Below are 13,522 nucleotides of genomic sequence, written 5' to 3'. Positions count from 1 at the left end.
TTCATAAGTTGGGTTATCAAATCGTCAAAATCTAATTATATGCTTATATATAGTAAGCATAACCTACTTTTTATACAAAACTTTGATCATATATTGTCAAAACAATCTCAATCGTTAATTTGATATAATTATAAATAAACAATTAAAATTACATTTTACTAGAATAAGTGTATTCTTAATACAATCATAAATAAAAAAATAAATATATTGTTCTATTATTATTCAAACACTAATTGTGATACCCTGTTATAATACAATCCAAAATAGAATATGATTAGAAATTTAAAAACTAATAAATCATAAATATAAGGTAATTACATTATTTTACTACTATTCAAACACCAAAATCTGAAGATAAAATATGATTAGATATTTTACTATATATTGCTACAATAATTTAAATCTACATCTGTATATTTCTCAATATTTGTATATTTATTGCAATAATATTATAACAAATTATCAAAAATAAAAATAATAATACAACATCAAAAATTATGTGTATACTAAAAAAATTAAAAAAATAATAATTAAAAACCGTGTATCGCACGGATTATAAACTATTATTTTAAAAGTGAGGAAACCTCTGTTATTCAGAAAATAATTTATTTTGTCTAAAAATCAATGATACTCTAAGGCTAAAAAATTGCCCGAAGGCCTGGCTTATAAGACCTTAAACTCAAGTCCTCGTATGCAAAAATGAAAGAAAAGATTTGCAGGGAAAATGCAAACACACCTACTATTTTCAAGTGCGCCGATTTAATCCTCCCCTGGATGGACCCCACCGAGCTCGCCTCAATTTCAAGAACGTGCAAAACCCTAAATTCCATCGTCAAGTCCATAACCGCCGCCAGAATCTCCGACGCTTCTCGAACCTTCGAGAATCTTCCTATCCCCTTCGTCAACACAATCGACGACCAACCTTACGCCTTCTTCCTCTACACTCCCTCCCAAACCCTAGCTTCCAATCCCTCTCTTTTCAATCGCCAATCATGGGGCGGGAACCCGTTGACCCGACCCAACATGACCCGACCCGGTGTGAATGTGGATTCTGTGGTGGTGGAGGGTGTATGTGGGTGTAAATGTGATAGGTGTGATGTGGAATTGAATTGTCCGTGTAGGGAAATGAGTGCATTTGAGGTGAGTCGAGAGTGCGGACCGAGCTGCGGGTGTGAGGTGGAGTGTGGGAATAGGTTGACTCAGAGAGGAATTAATGTTAAGGTTAAGATTGTGAAAGACGAGAAGAAAGGTTGGGGCTTGTTTTCTGATCAAGTTATTAGAAAGGGGGATTTTGTATGTGAGTATGCAGGTATGTCTTTCTTCGTGTTTTCGTGTTTTGAGGATGCTAAAAGCGGGGAAAGTTACAATCTTTTTTTGTTTGTACTAGTTGTGGTGATTGTTATTGTATGTTCTTTGATCAAACAATATATGAATGCACAAGTTTAAATTTTGTGTACGCACTGTGTCGTGATTTTTTGAGATTTTGAACATATTTTATGCGATCAACAAGCTAATACGGATTAGACTCTTCAGTCTAGACTTTTTCCAAGTGAGGCTAAAGTGATTGTAGATGCACATTAATAGTAACATCCAGGAAGCTGTCATATTTTATATTCCTCATGTATATGATCGAGCCTCTGATTTACGTAGGTTTAAGTATCCAACTTAACTGACACTCTAACTTTAAAAGTGTTAGTCATATCATAAATGATGTAGGACTGGTTAAGAATGAGGAGACAATTTATCCTTGCAGAGAACCTGTACGACACATGAAAAATTCCAAATATATTTATAGAAATTACTCGATCAGTGCATGATTCAAACTCTATTAAATACTAATTAGTGAAGTTTAGAACTGTTTAAATAGGCATCATATGACGTAGAGAATAAGTAAACTTATAATTACAAGTATTGATTTCTACTTTTTAATAGTTATCTAATATTGACTAATAAAGAAAGGGTCCTGCTTCATAACAATGGTTTGTCAGGGACCATTTATAATTAAACTCACCTCTATGTAATTCATAGTTAAAATACTTGAAAGTACAATCAAAATTACGTCTAGATAATAAATAAATGACAAGAACAGGGAAGATGAGTGTGCACTATTTTTCTTTCCATATATAAGAAACAATCTTTATATCTATATATGTTAGTTTCTAGGAGATTATTTATATCGTAAACAAGAGTGGGTTTATATTAGGAGTTTAGGACATTTGTGTATTGTAGATGGGGGATCATTAGTTTGGTGGCTAAGATTATGATGTAATATTTCATTTTTAAAGACTTCTATTATCTTTTGTTACGGGTTGCGGTCTATACAAACAGTTTTCTGCAGTTAATCCACACAACAATCTATCTTTTCCTTGTTTTAATACTTGTCCTGCATCCAACATCTAAACTTTCATTGGAATCTTGTTGTTAAACATGCTTCCCCGTTAACATTTCTTTTTTGTTATAATTGGTGATCGAAACATATTATTTCCATGACAATTAGGTGAACTTCTGACAACAAAAGAGACAAGGAGGAGGCAACAAATATATGACAAACTTGTACTAGGTGGTAAGTTTGTATCTGCTCTTCTAGTTGTGAGAGAGCATCTTCCATCTGGAAATGCTTGTATGAGGATTAACATTGATGCCACAAAGGTAGGCAATTTCGCAAGGTTCATCAACCACTCTTGCGATGGTGGAAATCTGTCAACAATTTTAGTGCGAAGTTCAGGAGCGTTGCTGCCTCGACTTTGTTTTTTTGCATCTAAGGACATAGTTGAAGGTGAAGAACTTACTTTCAGTTATGGAGATATTAGACTTGGGAAAAAAGGGTTGCAGTGTTTTTGTGGTAGCTCTGGATGTTTTAAAATTCTTCCTTCTGAGCATACATGATATTAGTTATTGAAAGGTGGCAATCCTCACCTAAATGTTGTCCGTTGACATCACACAACTTTTTGTTTTGCATGATTGGTGAACATTCTGCACTGTGCTAGTTCTCAGACATTAATTATATGTTGATCCACCATCTTACTGGGTGCTAATTCAACATTGTGAGTGAAGTGGCAGTTGGTCTTTGACAATCACATTTTTCTCGTTGAGGCCTCATTGGTTTTATATGCCCTTCTATGATGAACAACTGAAACTGATAACGATTTCAGAATTATTTAATCATCTAGCAGGCGTTTCCTGGTAGTTATTAAAGTGGTAGTCATTCTCTGACCATGATAGCTGGGGGCTGTTGAAGGGACAGCTAGTCTCTGAACATGAACCGATACTTGTAAGAATTTTTCTACAGTTTCTCTCTGGGCTTCATATGTACTGCCTCTTATTTCTGACAACCGATGATAAAATCAAAGTTATTTGGTTTGTCCAAGCTTTAGAGCTGTGTGCATTTGATATTCAATCATTTTGTTTTATGGTGCATACATGTTGGCTGTTGGTCAACATATCTTTGTTATATATTTTTTTTTACTAAAAAATGAATTTTTGTTATATTTGAAGACCATGCTTCATGTTGTTGACTATTTTATGATTTATAGGATTTATTTTATGCATTTTAAACCATCTCAACTTGAGAGCATATATACTTATGTCAAATGTGGATATACATGGCCCGGATAAGTAACACATACATCCTAACATTCTGTAGACCAGAATTGACTGGTAATAGAAGAAATGGTGCCCATGTCAAGTGTGCAATTTGTTTAATAGTAGCAATGCATGTGTCCTCGACTCCTTGCGTAGTTAGCTTATAGAAAATTCTACTGATTTTAACATTATATGTCATATGATAGGCTACAGGTAACTGCTGGAAACAGGCCGCATGTTCAGTTAAGTATTCATATATAGATATGTGTTTATTATATAGTTATAAATGTATGTCGCACATTTGGAATATATTCGCATATTAAAAAGAAAGGGATAAATTATGCAGAATGAATCATCTGATTCGCAACTGCCAGTGATGGATCGTGACTTTCATCCCCGTCTTCCTCCAACTCATCGTGTGATGGTTGGGGAAGTTGAATAGGCTCAAAGCTCTGGGTGTTGGGTACAGTAGCTTCCCCTACAAGGTCCAAACCTGAGTTAAAACTCCTTAAGTTAATGAAGTTATTTGAAGCGGAGGAATTGTTAGAGTATGCTGGCTGCATAATTGAAATGTTTTGGTGGTGGTGTTGTTGCTGCTGCTGCTGCTGTGCACTTTGAAAGGCATTTGCCACCGCCACCTGACTGTTTATTAACTGTGTTTGAACCAGCGCCAGCTCAGCTTTTAAAGCCGCCACCTAGCATTAGGAACACACAAAAAAATCCACAAGTATTATTTGCAAGATACTGATATAGTTACATACATGAACTAGTAGAAGTGAATAATTTGTTTTTTGAGTGTACTATTTAGTAACTGATGTACTAAATTTTAGTACTAAAAATGATGGGTGGTAAAGGAAATAAAAATACTAGAAGCCCGTGGTAGCTCGACTACTGCCACTCAAAGAGCATTTGGCGATTTGTATGCACTAATATCGGTAAAATATCACTAAATGCATAGTGACTGTTTAATTAGTTAAAAAACAACAGCTGATAATCTCTGTCAAAATATTTTGTTAGCAGCTGCTTAATTAATTAATATTCCCTTGATGACCATTCAATATTTCCTTGTTCATGCCACCAGTAGCGATTTGGCGGTAAATTTATGTGGTTTTTATTTTCATGTCTAAAACTGTTTTGAAATGATTTGGTTAAGGAGCTATGTAATTTTTCAAGTTGAATGATATGGTTTTGATCTTGCTGATTGACAAAATTAACTGACCATTCTGTTTTGTGTGTGTGTATATGCACACAACGTAAGATGTATTCATTTCTGGAGCATCCAGAATATATAGAAGACCAAAGTAAACAAATGACAGATAAGTAAACGGAGACTCTGAGAGAGGGAGAGGGAGAGGAGGGGAAGGATGAACCTGTTGTTGCAAAGCAAGGATAGTGGAGACACAACCATATACAGGATCAGATAACCTGGCTTGAGCTTCATAAGAAATAGTGACAACTGCATCATGACGACGGTTCATTGGGATATTCAATAGCAGCTTCGACACATTGCTTGCACCAAACACCTTGTGCACTGCCGCAAACCGAGCAGCTCCCTGGTCTGTCCCAAAATGGGGAGCAAAGATACATCCACTTATACACTTCCTCCTCAAAAACTTGCATGCTCCACAAGGAGCTGCACTCCCGGTTGCTACCTCCACTACACGTTTACCCGCATTTCCACCCTTTCGACGATTGTCAGAAGGGGAGTCACCTCTTAGCTCGGCCATATATGCCTAACCAGAGAATCAAAGAAAGAGAAGAGAAGAGAGGAGGGAGGTTCTTTAAATGGAGTATAATGAAATGTAGGGAAAGACATGAAAGTCTCGTGAGCTAAATGGGAATGTAAGTATAGATCATGTAGCCTAGTAGCATACAAGGGGTTTGGTGAAAGAGTTTGGTGTGAGCTACTGCACGTGCAAAGGGAGTGTCTATATACAATGATAATACAAACAAGTAACAGAAAAACAAAAAGAATGAAGAAAGATGCAGGTTTGTTCTAACTTCTAAGGCTAGGCTTATGTTACTAGAACCAATTAAGAGGTGTAATGGGGTTTATTTCAGTTAGACTAGGGGGGGGGGGCTTGTATAGAAGGCATGGTTTCCTTAAGGGAGGCCACAAGATTGGTGCTGCCCGTGGCGTGTGATGTTGTTGGTTAGAGGGAACCAGACGTTTCATGTATGAATGTGTCTCTCTCTATGCTTTCTTTCTTTACGTGTCATTTATTTATCATGACCATTCATTACATCCAGAAGCCGCAGAGTGACAGAATCAGGGGAATGTTAGTGTCCAAATTTTGTTGTAACCCGGTGATTTTAAAAAGTTTTAATACGTGTTAAAGGAGGTGTTAGAGTGAGGCACTTTACAAATCTTATATTGGTATTCTAACAATACGAACAACAAACAGTGGCGAATCTAACTAGAAAATTTTTTCCAGCGACCTTTTTTGGTGAACATTGTTATGATAAGTAAAATACTTAAAAATAAATTAAAAAACCAAGTTTATCATAAATAACCTATATAATCTCAAAATTTTGAACTTCTCTTTGAAGCATTCTGTCAAACAATTAGAGAACATGTAACACTGGTAGCAGAAAACACTTATCACTATGCAAAAGCAGTCCCGCCATACACATATGTATATATATATGATTGTAGTAACCTAATTTTGGTGAATCCAACACTGCAACTGGTGTAAGTAAGCATATCTAAGTGTTCTTCTTAGTCCACTTTCATCACATGCTGTTTGTTTTTACCCGGCGGAAATATAATTCCTCTTTTGACATTGTATTTTTCACCCAGCGGGAGTTGGGAGCGCTCTCCCTTAGATCCGCCTCTGACAACAAAATAATTTAGTATCAAAATTTTAAAATCCTAGTTCTGCTCTGCTAATGACAACACGACGATATATGTTAAGTATCCCGTTGATCAGTTAAGTATATATACAACTTGATTTTGGTTCTTGATGGAATAACTATGCGATAGAACAATTAATTATAGCACAAGTACTTCAATAATATCTCATTTTGACGAATCAAATTAGTAGTATATTATCAAAGGGAAAGCTTGGATTTTAGAACTACAAATTTTGGATTTGAATTTGAAAAGTTTCAGCTTTTATGTATTATTGATCGGTGCACAGTATTACTTCATTCCGCTGGCTCCTTTAGGTGATCCGTGATATACTTAAAAAATTGAAATTGGAAAAATTGACCTCAGTTTCATTGATTGGTGCAAAGCATTAGTCTAATCAGCTGTTCTTGTATTATATGAGCTCCTCTAGATTTTTAATATACAAACTCACAAACAGAAAAACAAATGGTAAAAACTTCATCCCTGTCTATTCTGTTGAGTGGTGGCTGGGCAGTAATTCAGGCATGTCATTACATTTATAGACCATTCTATTCCACAAGTGGCAACAGACCAGTGAAGATTCTTGTCAATACATGTAGAGTGAAGGAATCGTCAAATCACGGGAAAGACGAAGTAGCTACCTAGCATTTTAATTTTGGAAGCTGGTCCCTGGCAAGCGTGGTTGGCAAACCATCTGTCCGCAAAAAACAATTCCACGGATAGGTGAAACCCTACAAAAAATAAATTAAACACAGATAGGGTCCTGCATTCAAATCAATTTTCAGTGTTCAATATTCGCGAAAACTTTGCACGCGGATAGATGGTTACAGGCTTACAGCCATCGCTTACCAGTGACCTGGACCCTTTGATTTTTTACATAAGGTTTTCTTCTTGTTCTAGTGATGCTGGTATTGAACCTTTTCTGTTTTAGGGTATTCAAAGACTATAAAAGTATAGAATCAAACTAAATTAAATTTAAGGATACTCATGTACATGGACATTTGAATATAATTGCAATTAGCATGACATAAAAATGAATTTACCCAGTTGAATGACCCTGAAAGAAAGTGTTCGAAGAAACCATTATTAAAAGTCTAGATCAGGTACCTGGATATTAGTGCCATGGAAGAGAAGTTCGGAAAGGTGAGTCTGGGGACCCGTCACTGCTTTGAGAAGAGTCCTGAACCTGAACAGCAAATCTCAAATTCCACAGGACATCCTCCAAGGAAGGTCTATCAGCTGGATTCTTAAGCAAACACCTGCTGGATATTTCCATCATTGTCTTCAATGATTCATCTGAATATGCATTTCGAACTGCTGGATCAATTATGCTCTTTCGAGCTGCACTGTCAGCTGTTAAGCTTGCTTGTAACTGCATGGCTCAAAGGAATTATATGTCATGACAGGGATATACTGAAATTTGCAGTCAGGTGTTAACTTCTAGCGAATTCTCTAGAGATGACTTTAAGCCTAAGTAACATTGGAGTTGTACATATTTTGAGTCTTGGAAGAGGAATCATTTACAGGTTTCTCGCATTATTATCAACCCTCACACAAGGTATCAACATGTCGCCAGGTATACACTATTCAGTTGTGACAGGATCGTGAAGAGTGTAAAGAAAACTTTTAGAGTTTTTCATGAGTAGGAACGGGTCCTAAAGTTAGTATTCATATTTAGAATTAAAATATATATGGAATTCGGTTTTAAATTGAAGTTAGATGCTCTTACCTGGTCCATCACAATTTCCACCTCATTTTGTGTGCTGATATTTCTTCCGACGATAATTTCTAGTAATATCACCCCAAGGTCTTTAATGTCAGATTTTTCCTGATATTGAATCCTGAAAAGCATACATGATACACCAAGGGATTGGTCAGTTGTTGAAACAGCATAAATTATACGAAATGGATTAGAAAGTAGTTTGTAGAATGAAAGTTGGTGATAGAGGGAGTACAATCTAATTGAATGCGTCAAGGCAACATGATTTTCTTTTATGCAGATAAACTATACATTGGACATCTTAAATATAGATGTCAAACATGTTAAGTAGAATATATACTGTATGTTGCATAAAGACGGATTATACATTTTATGCATGTAAAGTTATTTCAGCTTGCAAATTGTGTGACCCCCTGTATTTTCTCATTTTTATTAACTTATTAGTATATATTATGTTTACATGAACCCATCTAAAGCATATCATCGCAGACCTGGTGGCATCAACTTCTTTTGATCTCCTTTGACTGCCTACCTGTAAGGAGTAATTAATTCAAGTAAGAGTACCAAAAGGAAACCCACAAAAAAAGTCAGCAAATAGCCATTGTATACCTTGCCCATATTCTGTGCTATAATAGGTAGATTGTGACTGCAAATCTTTGCTACAAGGTTCCGGTCCAGCAAAATATCTGTTATTTTTATATTGTTTGTGAATACACCAGGAAGAATTTCGGTGTGAAGAAACTGGATGCCCCTGGCAACCCCTATAGCAGCTGATATGCGCCGGGACCAAGTTAGCCTTTTCCTGTTACTTCTATCTGCAAAGATTTGAAGACAATTAAGCACATTGAAAGTAGAAATAAGAAGTCTGATGCCTATCCATCTCCGTACAATAATTAGATTAAAGGGTCATCTATAAAATTTATATGAAGTTGAAAAGTAACAAAATATCATTTACCAGATAACCAGTCCCTTAGTGACCCGTTTGACACATATTCGAAGACCAGGAATATTCTGCTGACACTTGAATCATCCAAATAACACTCGAAGCAGTGCCCAAGCGCACTGACCAGATTTTGATTTCTGAGTTTAGATATTAAGTCTATGTGGTGCATGAATCTCTGGGTGCTGTGGCTTTTTTTCATTTTGAGACATCTAATGGCGATGACAGAGCCATCCTTAAGCTGACCTCTGTACATCTGAGCACATAAAGATAATGGTATTACATGCAACTCATTTAGGCAGGAGCAGATCATACATTCAGTAATAATTGCAAAAATCCATATAAGAACATTGTGGCACATTATTATGAAATGACGATAGTACTGGAACAATATACTTTACATTCGGTAAGTGCAAGGTTTGTCATACCTGAGCATAGGGACCATCATTAATGAAAGCTGATGTATCAAAGTTCTGAGTTGCATCCTCGAGTTCTTTAAGTGAATAGGTCCGATAAGCTGGAACTCCAAGTGCTCCTAGCTTCATTGCTCTACTTGTATACCCTTCATTCATGAAAGGAAATATTGTCATATTATTTGGATGGTAATGGGTAGCAAATAGGTCCAAATGTTCTCTCTTTAAGATGTGTATATTAGTGCATCATTCCTATGTCCCATATTTTATCATGATTTGGGTTTATTAGAAACCCAATCAGTTTGGCATCTATGATTACTTAGTTGTGACAATAGTTGCTAGAAAAAAGCATTTAATGCTAATGAAAATTTCCTAAAGTTTAAGAGTGACAAATGACTAAACTGCATTAGAAACCTATAATTGCAGATCTGTTATAGAGCAACTATCAGATCAATAATTATTTAGCAAAGTGGGAAAGTGAATTTGGAGGGAAAGCATACTTGCATCTGGATGCAAATTTGAGTTTAATGTCGATTCTTTTTCTATTACTGATCTTGCTGGAGGTGATTTCACTATTTTCATTCCACGAGCTCTTCTCAGTGCCAAGAAAACAAGAACAACAATTATAATTCCACCAATAACCCCTCCAGATACACTTAGGGCCAGCACCATCTTGGAGGCTTGCTTTTTCTTTTGGTGATGAGGTATGATTCCCACAGCCAGAGCTTCAGTACTACAAAAGGACATTGCGTGTTGACTTATGTCACCACTAGCTAAGCAATTATTAGCAGAAATGACAACCCTATTTTTGGGATCAGAAAGAAGACAGTTTGGCAAACTTCCAGTTAGAAGGTTCCCAGATAAATCCACTAATTGAAGAACCGCGTTGCAAGCCATATCTGCAGAAAGAATTCCAGTAAATCGGTTCCCTCCAATATTTAGATAACTAACTGATGGCAGGGATAACAAAGAAGGTTGAAAACGCCCTACAAATTTGTTGAAAGACAAATCAATTGTCTGAAGCTGATTAAAGGAGCTCACTTCTTCTGGGATTGCAGAGTGGAACTTGTTCTTCCTCAGCACAAGTGTGACTATCTTTTTGCTACCCATCTGAGGAAATTGAGGTCCAAGAGAATTATCTCCTAACTCAAGCACTTGAAGGTTTGTCAAGCTTTTAATATCAGGCACCGGACCAGTAAGTTCATTACGTGAAAGATCAAGAACTCTAAGATTCTCCAGATTTCCTAGAGAATCTGGCATCGACCCGTTCAACAAATTCTTCTTTATACTCAGAACAGCCAAAAGTGATAATGAACTTAACCCATCTGGAATTTTGCCATGGAACAAATTATCATCAAGAATAAGTGTTTGAAGGTTTGTCAAAGACGAAATCTCTTGCGGAACAACTCCTTGAAAAAAATTTGTACTGATATTGAGTATTTCCAGTGATGTTAGACCTGAAATACTACCCGGCAGTTGGCCCCTTAGACCAAGAGAAACCAGTGTAAGGACTTTTAAACTAGGAAGCCTAATAAGTGCATTCACAAACAAGGATGTGGAGAAATTTCTAGGCAATGGAGGAGCACTCTTTTCCCCAATAATATGCAGCTGAGTGATGCTATCTTCATAACATACAACAGTAACAGATGAAGTTGGTTCAATACTGCAGAAATCTGTCTTATTTTTCCAGCTACTCAGAACATTCGGATAATCAAGAAGGCTTTGAATTCTTAATAGCGCTTGCGATTGGGATGATGGTAGCAGCTCGCAATAACAGATTGAGGTTGTCAAAACGAAGAGAAGTAGAGGTGCTAAACTTCTTAAGCTTGTCACCATTTTAGCAGCTACAACATTTGAACAACATATTAAAATCTTGAAATCATAGCATGCTGTTACTTTGGAAGTGTAACAATGCAGTAAAGCATGAATCTAATACTAAGTTTGGAAGATGAAATTCTAATAACCCCTACCTTAACATGTGTACAAGACTTTATATAAGCAGCAGATTAGCAGCAAAATGCTAGGGAGCTGCTATAATTTGACAATGTGTTTAGAAAAATCAAATTTGAGCAGCATCATATTAAACAAATTGAACACAATTTTGAAGGAAATGTCATCATTTAGGATGCACCAATGTACAAACATAAAAAGATTCAATTTTAATATCTCCTACATTACAATCATTCTGCATTTTGACTATTTAAAAACAGAAATGACAGCACTCAAAAAATAAAATTGAAATCCTAAAAAGCCTACCTCTCTTGGGAGCAAAAAGCAATGGAAACCTTGGCTTGAGGGTCTATTCTGGAATGAAGTCTGAATTCCAGCTAAAGTAGTGCTCTGAAAATAGCAAGTGAAACTAAATAAACCACACAAAGTTTGTGATGTAGTCCATTATCAGAAACCTCACAGAATCAACTAAAAATGTTACCTTTATTGTTGAGGCTGGATAACCACAAGCCCTTAAAGACCAGAAACTCAATGCAAAGAAAATATCTTCAATCAAAATTTCCACTAACTCTCTTTACTGTTAAGAACAGAAATACCCAAGAAACAAATAATAGCCAATTTGGTCCCAACATGTACTAGTATGCTATATAAAAGATTGAGACCCATAATGAAGAAAGCAAAGACCCTATAATGTACTGAACATGGAAGCTTTTAAGAAAGGCTAATTTACAGTGAAGAGACCACCAATAAATTAAAGTGACAAGGGGTTAACAAAAAATGGTTTAAGTATGGAATAATAAAAATAGAGGGTGGTGAACAAAAAATCAAGAAACCGACAATCTCTTCAAACACGTTATCATTTTCAGTGCTTTTAGATTTGAGGGACTCACTTGATGACATAGGGCCTGTTTGGCAACTTACTTATAAGCCACTTATGGCTTATAAGCCCGTAACAACTTATCGACGAGTGTTTGTCGACCCAACTTATATGCTGAATTTACAACTTATAAGCTGATAAGTTGAAAGTTGGCAGTGACGTACTTTTTTCCAACTTATTTTCATTTTTTCACTTTTTTCTAAAGTTTTGATTTTAAAATATAAATTTTTAAATATTTTCTAATTTAAGATTCATGAACTAAGATAATTGTAGTTAATAATTATTTGTTTTAATTTATTTAAGTAAAAAAACTTCTGACTTATAAGTAAATTTATCCAAACACTTATAGAACTTATAAGTATTTATCAACTTATCACTTATTTCGCACTTAATCATTTTAAGTAATAAATTACTTATTTTAAGATTTCCCAAACGGGCAATACTGAAGTGAATGCAGAAAAGTAAATAAAAGCAAAAGAGTAACAAAGATTCTCACACAGAACTTATGTAACTCCAACCCCTTTATTCCCCACACCTCCACTTCATTCTTTTAAGGAGCACAGTATTTTGGAAGCTGGTCCTGAGACGATTGTTGTTACTTATAAGTCCGCTGTAATTTTTCGCAGACAAGTATGAATCCTAAAAGACCGCGTGTTAGACATGACCTTCGACATACACAAAAGTTTTCAATATTAAACTCGACACGACAAATTATAGCGCTTGGGGTTTAGTTATTCTGAGTTCTAACCACCTTTAAGGTTAGTGTTTCAATTTTTACCGTGTTACTCCATAATATGCGCGATAAGTATCTTATATTAAAATATGAGTTGTGCATACATATGTGCAATTGGGCAGTAGATTTGCAAGGGAAGATTGAAGTAGAAGGAGTTTTAGCTGTTTCCTTTTGTGGGTCTGGACAAGTTTGGCTTTTGCTTGTGTTTGTTTCTTTAGCTTAGCTGCCATATGTAGGTCCCCATGTACACTGTCACTTGATATGCTAATACTTTTTGGTATAGTTTACTTTTGCTAGTACACTTGTATTAATTGTAAATAGTAGGGGTGTACGCGGTTCGGATCAGATCGGTTTTGGAGTAAAAGTCGAACCAAACCGTGAAGAGCGGTTTTAGAAAATTATCATCCGCAACCGCATTTGCGGTTGCGGTTAACCGCGTCAATTGCGGTTGCGAAT

The 13,522-nt window shown here is 35.9% G+C and overlaps 3 protein-coding genes across 7 annotated transcripts; 1 reads left to right on the top strand and 2 right to left on the bottom strand.

Moving 5' to 3' along the window:
- The first annotated feature begins 664 nt into the window (after positions 1-664).
- LOC141711949 (histone-lysine N-methyltransferase SUVR3) lies at positions 665-4,067 on the top strand. Of its 2 annotated transcripts, XR_012571490.1 has the most exons (4): positions 665-1,309; positions 2,498-3,271; positions 3,789-3,824; positions 3,929-4,067. XR_012571490.1 is itself a non-coding variant. In XM_074514682.1 (2 exons), the coding sequence occupies exons 1-2, from the start codon at positions 700-702 to the stop codon at positions 2,884-2,886; spliced, it is 999 nt and encodes a 332-aa protein (XP_074370783.1). In that variant the 5' UTR covers positions 665-699; the 3' UTR covers positions 2,887-3,518. The 2 variants fall into 2 exon arrangements, 1 of the variants encoding a protein (XP_074370783.1); XM_074514682.1 differs by lacking the exons at positions 3,789-3,824; positions 3,929-4,067 and having other exon boundaries at positions 2,498-3,518.
- On the bottom strand, positions 3,791-5,612 carry LOC141711950 (LOB domain-containing protein 20). Its single transcript, XM_074514683.1, has 2 exons — positions 4,953-5,612; positions 3,791-4,277 (listed from the first exon to the last, which is right to left on the bottom strand). The coding sequence occupies exons 1-2, from the start codon at positions 5,307-5,309 to the stop codon at positions 3,921-3,923; spliced, it is 714 nt and encodes a 237-aa protein (XP_074370784.1). The 5' UTR covers positions 5,310-5,612; the 3' UTR covers positions 3,791-3,920.
- Positions 5,613-6,093: 481 nt separating this feature from the next.
- LOC141711947 (putative inactive leucine-rich repeat receptor-like protein kinase At3g03770) lies at positions 6,094-12,351 on the bottom strand. Of its 4 annotated transcripts, none has more exons than XM_074514681.1 (10): positions 11,938-12,351; positions 11,763-11,846; positions 10,007-11,350; positions 9,522-9,655; positions 9,109-9,349; positions 8,763-8,968; positions 8,645-8,685; positions 8,163-8,274; positions 7,541-7,805; positions 6,094-6,416 (listed from the first exon to the last, which is right to left on the bottom strand). In XM_074514681.1, exons 3-9 carry the CDS (start codon positions 11,340-11,342, stop codon positions 7,548-7,550), a joined length of 2,328 nt encoding a protein of 775 aa, XP_074370782.1. In that variant the 5' UTR covers positions 11,343-11,350; positions 11,763-11,846; positions 11,938-12,351; the 3' UTR covers positions 6,094-6,416; positions 7,541-7,547. The 4 variants fall into 4 exon arrangements, with proteins under 4 accessions (XP_074370782.1, XP_074370780.1, XP_074370779.1 ...); XM_074514679.1 differs by lacking the exon at positions 6,094-6,416 and adding an exon at positions 6,781-7,196; XM_074514678.1 differs by lacking the exon at positions 6,094-6,416 and adding an exon at positions 6,781-7,164.
- Positions 12,352-13,522: the final 1,171 nt, after the last annotated feature.

The sequence above is a fragment of the Apium graveolens genome, chromosome 3 (assembly GCF_009905375.1).
Source record: "Apium graveolens cultivar Ventura chromosome 3, ASM990537v1, whole genome shotgun sequence".
NCBI classification, from domain to species: Eukaryota; Viridiplantae; Streptophyta; class Magnoliopsida; order Apiales; family Apiaceae; genus Apium; species Apium graveolens.
This window is presented reverse-complemented; position numbering and strand designations above follow the sequence as displayed.

What these genes read in the sequence shown, in the direction of transcription:
- LOC141711949 (XM_074514682.1), top strand. Translation starts at nt 700, where the DNA reads ATGAAAGAAAAGATTTGCAGGGAAAATGCAAACACACCTACTATTTTC. An exon ending in TTTTGTATGTGAGTATGCAG is followed by an intron (nt 1,310 to 2,497) that starts GTATGTCTTTCT and finishes CATGACAATTAG; the next exon opens with GTGAACTTCTGACAACAAAA.
- LOC141711950 (XM_074514683.1), bottom strand. Translation starts at nt 5,309, where the DNA reads ATGGCCGAGCTAAGAGGTGACTCCCCTTCTGACAATCGTCGAAAGGGT. An exon ending in TCCTTGCTTTGCAACAACAG is followed by an intron (nt 4,278 to 4,952) that starts GTTCATCCTTCC and finishes TCCTAATGCTAG; the next exon opens with GTGGCGGCTTTAAAAGCTGA.
- LOC141711947 (XM_074514681.1), bottom strand. Translation starts at nt 11,342, where the DNA reads ATGGTGACAAGCTTAAGAAGTTTAGCACCTCTACTTCTCTTCGTTTTG. An exon ending in ATGATGGTCCCTATGCTCAG is followed by an intron (nt 9,350 to 9,521) that starts GTATGACAAACC and finishes TTATGTGCTCAG; the next exon opens with ATGTACAGAGGTCAGCTTAA. An exon ending in TGGAAATTGTGATGGACCAG is followed by an intron (nt 7,806 to 8,162) that starts GTAAGAGCATCT and finishes TGAGCCATGCAG; the next exon opens with TTACAAGCAAGCTTAACAGC.